The following is a 15,218-nucleotide window of genomic DNA, read 5'->3' on the forward strand; positions in this document are numbered from 1 at the left end:
AACTACCGCTATTATAAAGCAGCGTGACCTTGTTCTGCCTATCAGAAGTAGCTTAGTGTGTGTCTTTGTAGAGCTGCTTCCTGCTTTAGTGGGCGTTTGCCCCTGTCAAACCTTTAACTCACTTGAGTTAGAAGCTGATACAGAAAATGTATTTGTGCCTTTCACATCATCTAACTAAGGACACTTCTGGATTCATCTGCTTGGGACTCCATGCAGGCTGTCATGATGTGGACAAGAAGTGTTTGCAATCAGGTCAAACACATCGCAGAAGGTAAGATTTCCAAATCTTAGAGCAGTTTTAATTTCAGCTAAATGTCATGTGAATAGATATCATTACAATTACATTCTGTTAAGAAAAATGTTGTACCTGTTGTATTCCACGAAGGATGGTCAGTTGTTGAGATCCAGGATGAAGCGTATAAAGACTTAAGATTGGGAGATATTCTCTGGCTTCCAATATGTTAATGCTTTCCAAATGTAGTTAAATATCTGTTTTGGTGCAATTGTAGAAAAATAGATTTTGTTAAGAACTCGCTAAATGTGTCAGTTAAATTGTAGGTAGAGTGCTATATTAAGGGAGGGAAACCGTAAATACATAGTGATTAATGCCAGATATAAACATGACCGCACCCTGTCAGGATCGGTGGAGACCGACAAGCCCAGACTGCAAACAGTAGGTATGCAGGCAAATACGACGTTGTGTTTCAGGAGATTCTACAAAGCTGACTTGTACTGTATAAGAGTGAAAATCATAATTGAAATCAATAAAAAAATCTTTTTAAAACTTTTTCATACAGATTGTGAAAAACAGGTTGATTAAAAACAACATATTTATTACAGCTAAAAGCAGTAATGAGCAGGCCCTCTCCCGACTTTGTCACCATCGTACAGTCCTTGTCAGGGTATGCGTGGGAAGGCAGGACTCAAACGCAGACTTAAACACAAAAGACTTTAATAGTCAAAAACTCCAACAAAGTAAAAGGCCAACGGGTGGGGGGGGCGCGCGCGCACACGCACTGCTTAAATACACAAGGGAGGTGCAGGTGATTGGACACAGGTGGAACCAATCCGACAATCACAGGGGATGAAAGGACCAAGCACGAAGTGAAGTTACCCGGGGACACGAGTGGCAGAAAACTACAAAATAAGACAGGAAGTGAACCACACCGTGACAGTCCTCACACAAATTGAATGCTTTTCCCTGGATATTGCATATTTCCATTTTTTTAGAACTTACGGCCATTATGTTTTCTGAAGGGCATACACACAAATGAGAAATGACGTTGCTGTAAGTGCCATTCACACCATGTAAATGCCATGTAAAGTGTAGTATGTATTGCCGTTTGCAAATGATCTTTCCATCAGCTGATTGTTCAGCTGGTTACAGCAGGAGGACTTCTGAGTCCTGCATGAACAGACAAAATGCTATATTTAGGCCGGGACAAGTCCACATACACTCTAAAAAATTCCACCATAAATTAACGGTAACTTACTGGCAGCAAGGACACCAGGAATTTACCGTTATTTTACGGCATAATACCGTAAATAGATTTTACACTATGTTACCGTAAAATGGATTACAGTAAATTGCCATGAACTTTACAGTCAATTAACAGTAAAATACTGGCAGCAGATGCCAGTAATTTGCTGTTTTTTTATGGTACACTGCCGTGGAATACAGTATGTTACCGTATGATGGATTACTGTATGTTACCGTAAACTTGAACCAATTTTACTGTTTTGAATTAACTGCAATAAACTGGCAGTCGACACTAGTAACTTACTGTTTTATTTGGAGTGCCCTACCATAATATACGATATGTTGTCGTATATTGGATTACAGTTTGTTACCATAGGATTACTTTTCTTGTGTTATAAATACCACAATGTTACCGTTTACTTATCGTATACTTTTGCATTTAATTCCCCAAAAATTAAAGAAAGTAACGAAACTAATTTCGGTCAAAGTGGTTGGAGTTTATTAGGTGCCTTTAAGACAAAAATATTAGACATTTGTAACCAAGAACAAAACATAAAATATGGCGCATGTATACAATAATAAAACAAATAATCATAAAATTATTAGGAACAAGGTAAACTAACTGCAACAACACGCTATGGAACACTTTCAATTGACCGCAGCAAACGGCCGGCGTCCTTAATCCAGTGGCTACTGAAAAACAAACCGAAACAAAATATTTAGAAACACTGTCATTGGTAAAATATAAAAATAACAAAGATGAGGAAGACGACAAAATGTAAGGAATGAGAATGTTAATCATGCTAGGCAAATAACACTTACCAACGTTACTTGGAGAGACGAGGCAATGAGAAACTCCTCCGATGTTGAATTGCTCTGACAGGTGTTCTGGATGAACTGAGACTACGCGTCTGACATCACGTTCAGGAGCAGTCGGTCACGATTAACACTCAAATGACTTTTAGGCAATGAACACTTTGAATAATACAAATATTTATAATCTTTACATTCCGGCCACTCAAACAACAGCGAAGGTGGCGCATGGGATAGGGACGGGGGGCTGTGCAGCGCAAGGTCAGCAGTTCGAATCCTGGCTGCTCCCTTTGCCAAGTCGAAGTGTTCCTTAGTAAGACTGCTAACCCTCAATTACTCCACATAAATGGGCGTTTTGGATAAAAGTGACAGCTACATGAATAGTAATGTCTTGTAAGTCAAAGTCATCATTGTATCTCATGAGATAATATCTCATTATGATGACTTACAGCACCTGTTTTTCAGCGGTTGACATGGGCTTCAATACATTAACCTACAACAGATGTAGATTCAATTAAATTAATTTTATTTTGTATAGCCCAAAATCGCAAATTACAAATTTGCCTCAGAGGGCTTTACAGTCTGTACACATACAACATCCTCTGTCCCGAAAGCCACCATCAGCACAGGAAAAACTCCCCAAAAAAAACTTCCAAGAGGGAAAAAAAGGAAAGAAACCTTAGGGAGATCGTCAGAGGAGGGATCCCAATCCCGGGATGGACAGACTATAATGGATGCCATGTGTACAGAATGAACAATGTATAATACATTAAATTCCTATGACAGAAATGATTCAAGTAATTGTGAGTAGTAAGCCAGGCGCACAGCAGGACCACAGCAGAGGCAACCACCATCAGATAGAACCACCATCAGATAGAACCACCATCAGATAGAACCACCATCCACAGAAGCCTGTGGGGAGGGAGAGCACAAAGACTTTAGGAGAGGGCAATGTATGTTTATGAGTACAGTAATATGATTAATATCTAAAATAATAATGATGATGATGATGGCAGCAGCAGGCGTCAGCAGGGCCACGGCAGGTGTCAGGACCAGGGTCCAGAAGGAACTACGGAGACCTGATAGGGGAGAAAGCACAAAAAACTCCCGGAAAGAAGCTGAATTAGTCATGTGCATTAATAAAACGTGAATTATTGTAGAACGAGAGTGTGAGAGAGTCAAGTCAAGTCATTTTATTTTGTATAGCCCAGAATCGCAAATTACAAATTTGCCTCAGAGGGCTTTACAGTCTGTACACATACAACATCCTCTGCCCCGAAACCCACCATCGGCACAGGAAAAACTCCCCAAAAAATGAAAAAACCCTTACAAGAGGGAAAAAAGGGAAGAAACCTTAGGGAGAACGTCAGAGGAGGGATCCCACTCCCGGGATGGACAGACTACAATGGATGCCATGTGTACAGAATGAACAATGTATAATACATGCAATTCCTATGACAGAAATGATTCAAGTAATTGTGAGTAGTAAGCCAGGCGCACAGCAGGACCACTGCAGAGGCAACCACCATCAGATAGAACCACCATCCACAGAATCCTGTGGGGAGGGAGAGCACAGAGATTTTAGGAGAGGGTAATGTCGGTTTATGAGTAAAGTAATATGATTAATATCTAAAATAATGATGATGATGATGATGGCAGCAGCAGGCGTCAGCATGGCCACGGTAGGTGTCAGGACCAGGGTCCCGAAGGAACCACGATCTACGGAGACCTGATAGGGGCGAAAGCACAAAAAAAACCTCCCGGAAAGAAGCTGAATTAGTCATGTGCATTAATAAAACTTGAATTATGGTAGAACGAGAGCGTAAGAGAGGAGCTTGGTGTGTCCTAAGAATTCCCCCGGCATTCTAAGCCTATAGCAGCTTAACTAAGGGCTGGTCCGGACTAACCTGAGCCAGCCCTAACTATAGGCAGAATCAAAGAGGAACGTTTTAAGTTTTACTTTAAAAGAGCTGACCGAATCTGCCCCCCAGACTGAAAGTGGAACCTGGTTCCACAAAAGAGGAGCTTGATAACTGAAGGCTCTGGCCCCCAGCCTACTTTTTAAAACCCTAGGAACAACAAGTAACCCAGCATCTATGGAGCGCAGCTCCCTTGTAGGGCAATACGGTGTTACAAGCTCTTGAAGATACAACGGTGCCTCACCAGCAAGTGCCTTGTAGGTGAGGAGAAGTACCTTAAAATCTATTCTTGATTTAACAGGGAGCCGGTGCAGAGAAGTTAATACAGGAGTAATATGATCCCTTATCTTAGTTATTGTTAATACACGTGCTGCAGCATTCTGAATCAACTGGAGAGGCTTAAGAGATTTACAAAAGCAGCCTGATAACAAAGAATTACAGTAGTCCAGTCTGGAAGGGACAAACGCATGAACTAATTTTTCTGCATCACTTTGAGACAGGAAGTTCCTGATTTTTGATATGTTACGTAGATGAAAATAGGCGGTCCTTGAAGTCTTCTTTATATGCGAGTTGAAGTTCATATCCTGGTCAAAGAGAACTCCCAGATTCCTGACAGTGCTGCTGGGTACCAGAGCAATTCCATCCATAAAAACTGTATCACGTGACAGCTGGCTTCGAAGGCGCTCTGGGCCTATGAGGATAACTTCTGTTTTTTCTGAGTTTAGCATCAAGAAGTTGCCGGACATCCAAGTTTTGATGTCTCAAAGACATTCTTGAAGTCTAACTAGCTGCTCCGTCTCTTCTGGTTTGATCGACAGATACAGTTGAGTATCGTCTGCATAACAATGGAAGTTTATGCGATGTTTCCTCATAAGATCGCCAAAAGGAAGCATATAGAGGGTAAATAAAATCGGTCCAAGTACAAAACCTTGTGGGACTCCGTGACCAACATTGGTGGTCTTTGAGGATTCACCGTTTACAAGCACAAACTGGGATCGGTCCGATAAGTAGGATTTAAACTAGCTGAGTGCTGTTCCTACGGTGGCCCTGAAGTGCAAAACACAGCGGGACGCTATGGCCAACACGGCTCGGGGACCGGAGTCCGATTCCTTGGCGTGAGGAATTGTATGTGTGGTGGGAGTGCGTGACACTTGAGAGCACTCCCGCACTTGAGACCAACTGCTTACACACGTTTTCAAAACTAAGTCTCCTTTTTTCAAAACTCTACACACAATTCTCAAAACTGCACACACAAAATGCAAAATGCCTCACATCTCCTTCAAAATGCAACACTGCATTCAAAATGCCATAAACACATGTCAAAATGAAGCATTTGCGTCAAATGACAAACACTTCTTTCATAATAATACATTTTTGGATATACCATGTAAACACTGCTGTTCTAAATCTAAAGCTCATTGGTCTTTCATAGGCTTATATCTACATTTCAATACAACGTTCTACAGTGAAAGGGATGTGCTAAGAGGGGTAACAAGTACACCAGAAACCCTAATGCAATGTAGAAACAGAAAATAATTATTAGGCCAAACATTACTGTTGTATAAATTAGCATACAACAAAACTATAAAGTATATTCTTTACAGTAGAATACAGTAAATTGTGTGTGGGGTCCCGGTCGAGGAATTGGCAAGGGGGGAGAGGGGGTGCAGTCCCCAGTGCTAAGCTCCATCTCTTCCCCGAGCTGGGTCTGGCCACAATACTTCCACATCACAAGATACGTTTTCTCTTGCCAAACATCGAGGGAAGTATCTCCTAGCATGGCGTATCCAACCTTGGACAGAGGCAACTTCTATGTCCCCACATGCGTCCTCCATTGCCTGGAGAAGCGGCATGCGGGCTTAGGGTTGGCGATCATACACTTTCCAGCGCCAGGCTGAGAAGAATTCCTCTATGGGATTTAGAAAAGGTGAATATGGGGGTAGGTACAAAACTACACATTGTGGATGGGTGGCAAACCAGTTTTGGACCAGACCAGCCAGGTGAAAACTAACATTGTCCCATATAACCACAAATCTAGCAGGCGCCTGATCTGGATCAGGGACAAGCATTGTGTGAATTTCATCCAGAAAAGTGAGTATATGGCCGGTGTTGTATGGACCCAGTGTGGCATTGTGATGGAGGACCCCATTTTGAGTGATGGCAGCACACATGGTTATATTACCCCCACGCTGTCCCTATTTATAGGCCCACTAAAGCAGTGATTAGTTAGTGATCAGTTAAGCAATTAGTGTTTGCACATGTGAGGAGTGTGTCTGTGTGACCTGGTAAATAAGTGTAGCATTTTGATTGGTTGTCTTTGGAAAAGGAAAGCAAGTCACTTCCTGATAGATCTTTATGTTTTAGGTAGAGAATTGTGTGTAGTGTGTTTTGAAAAAAGTGTTTTGTACAATCGAAAACTGAGTCAAAGGCTGAGAAAAAGCTTATGGTTTTGAAGATTTGGCATGTAGTTTTGCACTTTGAGTCGGAGGTTTCAAAAATCGTGTGACATGAAAATATTTCTAACGGTATCTTACAGTATGTCATAAAAACTGTAACATACAGTTAAATTTCCATCCCTTGCTTGAAAATTACTGGCCAATGTCATGAATAAACAGTTAAAGCTGTCAATTTACAATAATAGCAGACTACCGTAATTCAACTGCATGTTACATATATTTTATGAAGTGGTGGAAATACACATACAAGTGCTGTGAATCACAATCCATCTACATCTTTTGAAGGTTAATGTATGGAAGCCCATGTTAGCCACTGAAAAACAGGTCCTGTAAGTCATCATAATGAGATAGTATCTCATGAAATACGATAATGACTTTGACTTACAGGACATTGCTATACATGCAGCTGTCACTTTTATCCAAAACACCCATGGTTTCACATAATTTTATGTGGAGTAATTGGGGGTTAGGTGTCTTGCTCAGTGACACAGCCAGGATTTGAACCGCCAACCTTGCGCTGCACAGCACACCCTCCCTCCACCTTCGCTGTCGTTTCAGTGGCCGGAATGTAAAGATTATAAATATTTGTATTATTCAAAGTGTTCATTGCCTAAAAGTCATTTGAGTGTTAATCGTGACCGACTGCTCCTGAATGTGACGTCAGACGCGTAATCTCAGTTCATCCAGAACACCTGTGCAGTTCAACATGGGAGGAGTTTATCATTGCCTCGTCTCTCCAAGTAACGTTGGTAAGTGTTATGTTATTTGACTAACATGATTAACATTCTCCTTTCTTACATCTTGTTGTCATCCTCAACTTTGTCATTTTAATATTTTACCAATGACAGTGTTTCTAAATATTTTATTTTGGTTTGTTTTACAGAGGCACTGGATTAAGGACGCTGCGGTCAATTGAAAGTGTTCCATAGCGTATTGTTGCAGTTAGTTTACCTTGTTCCTAATAATTTTATGATTCATTTTTTTATTATTGTATACATGCGGCATATTTTATGATTTGTTCTTGGTTACAAATGCCTAACATTTTTGTCTTAAAGGCATCTAATAAACTCCAACCACTATGACCAAAATGAGTTTGGTTGTCTTTCTTTAATTTGTGGGGAATTAAATGCAAAAGTATACAGTTATAAGTAAACTGTAACGTTCTGGTATTTATAACACAAAAACAGTAATCGTATGGTAACAATTTGTAATCCAATATACGACAACATACCGTAAATTACGGTAGGGCACTGTAAATAAAACAGTAAGTTACTAGTGTCGACTGCCAGTAAAATACTGTTAATTTACAGTGAAATTTTTGTGGTGGAGTGTGGTATCTCCATGTTTTATACAACTTATCAGACTGTTAGTGATATTATTTGATGCAAATCTCAAAATCTGAAGGGTTTTTTGTGTGTTATATTGATTTATTTCTTCACCAGTAACTGTAAATTCTCCCTCGACAACGGTGTAAAATCGTCAAACAGGACATTTAATGTTTGCAAACAGACAGAGTTGACACACATATAAGTCATGCGCCAAGCCTGCTCAAAGGTCTTCTTTTCCAGCCCTCACATATATACTGGGATAAGGTGTGATAAACAAGGTCTTGCGCACGCACAATGATATCATTGTACAAAGACCGTCATGTTCTTTATCCTGAGACATATATCTGATCATGATGAGACACAGAGTGGCCTTCTGGACACCGGACATACACGTCACACAGATTTCATATCCAGAGCGGTCATCTCAGCTGACATGTCATACACCCAGCTTATTGTACAAATGGCACAGACATAGTCTTGTTTTGTCTACACCCCCCCTTCTTGAAATTACATTATTTGCAGGTTTTTTTTGTCAATTTATGAATTGTTTACAGATTAGTTGATATTGTTAGTCAGAGGTAGGTTAAAAAATAAAAACATTTTACTATTCATCATTGTTTACACCTCTTCTTTTACACAACTCCCCTTAGGTTGATCCAAAACAAGACGCTCAACAATGGAGCTGCCAACCTCAATTGAAGAATGGACCATAGAAGACGTCCACCAGTGGCTGATAAAAGTGGCCAAAGTTCATGAGACGTATGCCAACAGATTCCGAGCAGAGGAAGTGTCCGGAGATAGTTTTGTTGTCTTTGAAAAGAAAGACATATTGGATTTGAACATAAATCATGGCCCCGCTGTAAAAATAAAATGTTATCTAGAAAGTCTGAAAGAAGGATCACAACATCAATCACAGATCCCTGCATATGTGAGAAACTGGACAAAGGAGCAAGTAAACCAGTGGTTGCTGCAGCATGTTAAATTATATAGCAAATATGCAGAACGACTTCAGGAGGAAGGTGTGTCAGGAGATTGCCTTGTTTGCTTCAAAAAGCAGGATTTTCTGGATCTGGGTTTGAAGAGTGGTCCTGCTGTGAAGATTCTGGCAGAACTCAGTAAGCTGGACAAGAAACCGGAGCCAGCACTGCAACCAATCCCTCACACCAGCACAGAGCAAAAAGAATCGCCAAAACACATGGCAATCACACAACCAGATTCATATTGCAAAACTGAATCACAAACAGACAAAATGGTGGAAAAGGAATCTGTAAAGGCTCAGCCACCATTCCAGACCCTTTCAGAGATGAAGGAAATTCAACAGCCAAAGCAACAGGACTTGGGGGCCAGAAGAAAAACACCTATTGTGGTAAAATCTTTGTTTTGTAATAGAAATAAAGACCTTTCAGTTAGTACACCCAAAGAAAAACTCTTTTAACAAGTGATATTTGTAAAGTTTACACTGTTTTTCTTCTGTTTCTTTTTGCAGAGCACAGTCCCATCAGACAAACCAAAGATCACTGTAGAGATCCAGGAAACTCTAGCCAGCCTTTCAAAAGATGACCTAAAACTTTTTCATTTTCACTTACAAGATTACACTAAATTAAAGCAAAAACCTATTCCTCAAAGCAAACTGGAAGACAAGGACACCATGGACACCGCTACGTTACTGACTCGCCACTACGGAAGCGAAGAGGCTTTACAGGTTACAAAAGACATTCTTCGAGATATCAACCAGCGAGAACTTCTTCTTCAGCTGGAAAAGAAAACGGGTAAGATAACCAATGCCAATACTTATTCAACTTGTTTTCTGTACTTGTTGACACATCCTAACCCATTTAGTTAAATCCTAGTGTCAACAACAACCAAAACCACTGAAACGATGAACTAAAAAAACAATATTTATCTATTGAAAGCACATCAGTGACGAGTCAGTGTTGACGGCACTGTTTAACATGTTTCTTCATCACCATGAACACACACTGCATTTTATTTTCACTCACTCCGTACACATACTAATAGTAACTACGGCACCAAATGTGGATGAAACAAATTTATTTCTGTCATTTTGATAAAGAACTATATTGATCAGATTTTTTAGGACATTTCGGTGACTTTATTCAAATTTAACTTAACGCACATGAAGTGATGTCAAAGACTTGCGTCTTAATCACTCGGGTCGGTGCTGTGGCAGGTTACAGAGGCCACAGTACAATGCACAGTGTTTTTACTTTTTTCATTGGATTTGGTCACAATAACAAAACCAGTCTTGACCTTAGATGTTTATTGAGTTTCTGCTTTCACTAATAAAATGCATTTATTTTACTGTTCATACAGATCAAGTGGAACAGCAGAGTCTTTCAAAAAGCCTTTTGAAGAAAGAAGCTAACCAGGGTGACAAACTTAAAGACTTGTTAACTTGCGGGGGGAACTCACTGGACAACTATGCCCATTTTAATGTTGTTGTCAACAAAAGCCGTCCAGATCAAGTGCAGTATTTTCAATTTTTGAAAAGGCTGAAACCGTTTTGTGTGTTGGACTTTGACCCTCACTCCGTTGATCCGGGTGGATTGTGTCACTCTTACCGAGAGTCAAGGGTGGCCAATCTGCATACACCATCGCAGTACAAAGGACCAACCGACACAGTGATAAAGAGTCTTAACCTCCACAAGCAAACTAGCTGGGTCTTTTGCAATGGCAGACATGACCTAGACGGTGACTCAAACAAGCAGTTAGACTACAAGAACTGGTTGAGGAAATCTTGCAAAGATGTAGAGGAATTGGTGTCATTCATTTGCAACCCTGAAGTTATTTCACGTGGAGAAAGTCTCATCATTTTCCTTTTACTTTCACCTGTTGACACTGAGAAAGATCCAATCTTTGACATCTACAAGTCTTTCATAAAACACACGAACGAGGAAAGCATCATCAATATTTGTGAATCTCAGACCATGTATGAGAAATGGCGGGAGCTTGTCCAAGAGAAGTGTGACTCTGACATCGACCTCCGATCGATATATGAGCTGACCCTCGGTGAGGTCAATGGAACAGTAATGGCACTGGGACCATTCAATCAGTCATCTGAACGGTTGCTTCCCTCCTATGGTTCTAGTTGTGTTGTTCTAAAGCAGAAGGAGGAAGACTTGTTGACAGCTCTGGATATTTTGTGTCTGAATCAGTGTGAAAACACAATGGATGAGAAAAGTACAGAGTTTCATGGCCATCGAGAGTTGAGGAGGAATTCTACAAAGGAGGAAAAGTCAATTGGTGGAACTTCTACTTCTGTTACAAAGACAAAGCGAGGCCATTTGTTAAGCGGGACAAGTACGAAAATGTGAAGAAGATCATTAGGTCTCAGTTGAGGGATTCCAAAAACATGTGTTCGCTACTCAATCTGTTTCATCATCCAGGCTGTGGAGGGACCACTTTAGCAATGCATGTGATGTGGGATCTCCGTCAGGAGGTCCGGTGTGCCGTGCTGAAAGACAATACACTGCCAAAGAAAGAAGTTGCCCGTCAAGTCAGTACGCTCATGAAACTTGAAAGTGAGAAACCATTTTCAGTTTTGCTGTTTGTCGATGATTCAAAAGATTCCGAGAATCCTCACGAACTAGTGAACTGCATAGAGTATGCATTAAACATGAATGTGGGTGACACACCAAGCGGCAGAGTCATCATCCTTAACTGTGTTCGTTCCCACAACCCAAAGGAACAATACCAACGGGACAACACAGGACAAAGTCAGTACATAACTGCTTCACTGACACAAGAAGAACAGGAAGAGTTTGAAAAGAAGCTCAGAGAGCTTAAAGAAACTCATGAAACACCTGAAAACTTCTATAGCTTCATGATCATGAAGAGCAATTTTGACAAGAAATACATCAAGGATCTTGCTCATAACATGCTGGAGAATTTTGATTGCAGCTCGAAAGAAGCCCGACTTTTTGCCTTCTTAGTGCTGCTTAACACCTACTTGGCAGGATCTGAAATCTCTCTCTCCCTCTGTCAAGATTTTCTGGGGATGAAAATGGTAGAATGGAAGCGGGACAGCATAATGGGCAGAATGGAGCCATATTCAAACTTTCTCATAGTAGACACAGTTGAAGACTTGGGAAGATACAAAGGAATCCGAATCCTTCATCACTCCATAGCATCTGCATGTCTGGAAGAGTTGGAGAAAAGCTACTTTTTAAAAGTAAGTGAGATCACTATGGAAATTCTTCATTGTGACCTGTTCTTCAGTGTTGGAGTTGTCAAACACAGATTCATGGGCTCCATTCAACAAATGCTGATTGAAAGGCAGCGCAAGAAAGGTGGAGATGAGAGAGAACAATTTTCTTCTCTCGTAGGAAAAATCCACAAAGATCAAGGGCGACAAACTGTCCAGGATATCTTTGTTAAAGCATCATCCAGGTTTGTGACAAGTGCATCTATTCCTCAGGCACTGGCGAGATATTTGTGTATCACGGAGAGTAACTTCCCAGAGGCTCTGCAATGGGCGGAAAAGGCCAAGAATATCAAACAAAACCAATACACATTTGACACTATCGGGCAGATTCACAAAAGCAATTTAAAATCTAACAACCTCAGAGAAAAGCAAGAGACATCCCGCAATCAAGAAGACTTGAAAACAAACATTCAAATTGCAGAAAATGCTATTGCAGCATTTAAAAGGGCTCAAGAGCTGGCAAATGAAGAGGATGAACCAGAGAGAGAAGCTGCTGATGATGTGTCAGAAGATTACCCCAGAAAGTCATATAATGTGTGTGGCTATGTGGGTGTTCTGGACGTTGCCTTGCTGGTCTTTGAGATATTGAGCAGATTGCCGTTCTTTGAAGAAAGTGATCCAATGAAGAAGAAATACTTGCAGAGTTTTCTGAAAAAAAGTATCCCGATCACCAGCGTGTACAAAGAGGACAACGAGATCAACAACAGATATGTGGAGATCATCAAAGAACACAAGCAGTTTCTGCAGAGTTTGAAAACTGAAGTAAAAGAAATCTTTGAATTTCTTTCCTTTTACTCTACAAATATTAAAAAAATCACTTCTGAATCAGATTTCCAATAGTTAGTGGGCTTTTTAAAAAGTATGTAACTCTCTTTTGCACAACTTCAAATGAAAGAAAAGAAGAACAAGAACACAACCCACGACTCAATTTGGAGATCAATATTGAAGAGCGAAGATGGTTTCTTGAAGAGAATTATGCAGATACATTTGCAGGAATTCTTCAGCATTTGGACAAACCTGCCATTGAGATTGAGAGGATCACAGAATGCTATGGATTCTTGCTACAACAACAATTCATCAACCAAAAGCAAAAGACAAAGGAAACGATCAATTACATTTTGTCAAACATAGTTCTTTACCTTTTGAAATCCAAACCTAAACATGTAGAAAGTCACAGCTCCCTCTCTGCTCTACTTTTGCAAACTCTCCAAGAGGTAGGACTCTGCCACCCCTCCCCTGATCCCTACTACCTGGCTCTGCTGTTACTCTGGCCACGCCCTGGGCAGGAAGACACAGAAATCGGGACATATGTCAGAGCTATTCGGAAATCAAAGCGCATGACCTTATCATTTCGAATAATAAACACGATTGCCATCCTCTACCTCGGGAAAGGTGAAGGACTCAAGAGGCTTGTTTCTAAACGCCAACTAGATGAGAATTTTAAAGAGATGCGTCGTGACACCCTGGCTGAACTTTGGCGAAATGGAGATATATTTAGAAAGAAAGCCATCATCAAGAGACTTCAACGAGTCAGTGGAACAACCGAACAAGGACAGCTGTTTGCCAATTATGGCAAAGGAAAAATCCCTGTGCGTCCAGCTTTAATTGGCGCTATAAGAAGTGGATCAAGCACAGAAAAGGTGTCTTTCTACCTTGGTTTTGCCATTAACGGACCCCTTGCATACGATATCCAGTATGAAAACTAGGGCGGCTGATGGTAAAACCAGTGCGTCAAGTGCAAAGACATGAACTGTTATCAGTTATTATCTACCTTCCAAAGAACTTTTTTTTTTATTGTTGTCTTTCACTGGTATTTGCCAAACAATCTTTTTATTTACTTGGGGAGCATGAATCATTAACACAGTTCACCTTTGAACAAAAAGCTGACGCGTGAGATGAACATTTTGGGAAATATGTGTGGCAGAAAGATGGCTCTGATGGAACTTTAAACACACGTCATAAATCCAATCCAACCTGCTGCTGACCTGCAGCAGACCAACCTGCTGCTGATACTACAGAAAGGCATATAATGTGTATGACTATGTGGGTGTTCTGGACATTGCCTTGCTGGTCTTTGAGATTTGAGCAGATTGAAGAAGAAATACAGAGTTTTCTGAAAAAAAGTATCCCGATCACCACCTTGGTGAATGGAACAGTAATGTCACTGCACAAGGAAGACAACGAGACCAACAACAGATATGTGGAGATCATCAAAGAACACCAGCAGTTTCTGCAAAATTTGAAAACTGAAGTAAAAGAAATTTAGTCAGATTTCTGTGCGGGCATTTGATAATCATGCAGGGTTAAATGGAAACCTGTAGCTCAATATAGATGTGCTGTTGTTTTTAAAATTCTTTTTATGATCTCTAATCTTTTATTAACATTTATTATCTACCGTCCAGAGAGCATAGGTGTTTTTGTTTGTATTGTTGCCTCTTGCTGACATTTGCCAAACTCTCTCTTTTTCTTTACTTAAGAGTGCATGAATCGTTACGCATGAGATGAACCTTTTGGGAAATAGGTGTGGCAGAAAGTGATTCACTGTGATGGAACTTTAAACACACCTTATAAAAGAGCATGAACATTTGAATGCAGGGTGAAATGATGATCCTACAGCTCTATCTAAGGATGTGTGTATATTATTTTTTAGACCATTTGGTTTATTTATTATTCACATTTTGATGGTAATTTTTCTCGTTTTGATATTGTTGTCTCTTGCCGATGTGGTGCATTGGCCTGTTTGCTTTTATACAGGCACATAACCATCAGAGAAATCCTCTTTGGATCTTCACATGGTCACGTAATGTATACACTTGAACTTGAAATAAACTCAACTGTACAGCAACCACTGTGTACGTGAAATAAGTCTCAAATGCCTGTCTTTCACTCTTCACTTGATGGTCAAATGTCAACAAAGGACCCCCACGGTTCTAAAGTAGAATTAGCGGTGGTATTCTGCTTTTTAGAGTTAAAACTTAATATTAAGCCTTTGGAGCA

General features: G+C 40.4%; 1 protein-coding gene across 1 annotated transcript; it reads left to right on the forward strand.

The window, feature by feature from the left end:
• The first annotated feature begins 82 nt into the window (after positions 1 to 82).
• Positions 83 to 15,066, forward strand: LOC120824069 (uncharacterized). The gene is made up of 4 exons (XM_040184647.2): positions 83 to 271; positions 8,647 to 9,362; positions 9,483 to 9,765; positions 10,331 to 15,066. Exons 2-4 carry the CDS (start codon positions 8,673 to 8,675, stop codon positions 11,329 to 11,331), a joined length of 1,974 nt encoding a protein of 657 aa, XP_040040581.2. The 5' UTR covers positions 83 to 271; positions 8,647 to 8,672; the 3' UTR covers positions 11,332 to 15,066.
• Positions 15,067 to 15,218: the final 152 nt, after the last annotated feature.

The sequence above is a fragment of the Gasterosteus aculeatus genome, chromosome 8, assembly GCF_964276395.1.
Source record: "Gasterosteus aculeatus chromosome 8, fGasAcu3.hap1.1, whole genome shotgun sequence".
NCBI classification, from domain to species: domain Eukaryota; kingdom Metazoa; phylum Chordata; class Actinopteri; order Perciformes; family Gasterosteidae; genus Gasterosteus; species Gasterosteus aculeatus.

Coding starts and splice junctions, on each gene's coding strand:
- LOC120824069 (XM_040184647.2), top strand. CDS start 8,673: ATGGAGCTGCCAACCTCAATTGAAGAATGGACCATAGAAGACGTCCAC. Junction 9,363..9,482: donor GAAGAAAAACACCTATTGTG/GTAAAATCTTTG, acceptor TTCTTTTTGCAG/AGCACAGTCCCATCAGACAA. Junction 9,766..10,330: donor TCAGCTGGAAAAGAAAACGG/GTAAGATAACCA, acceptor CTGTTCATACAG/ATCAAGTGGAACAGCAGAGT.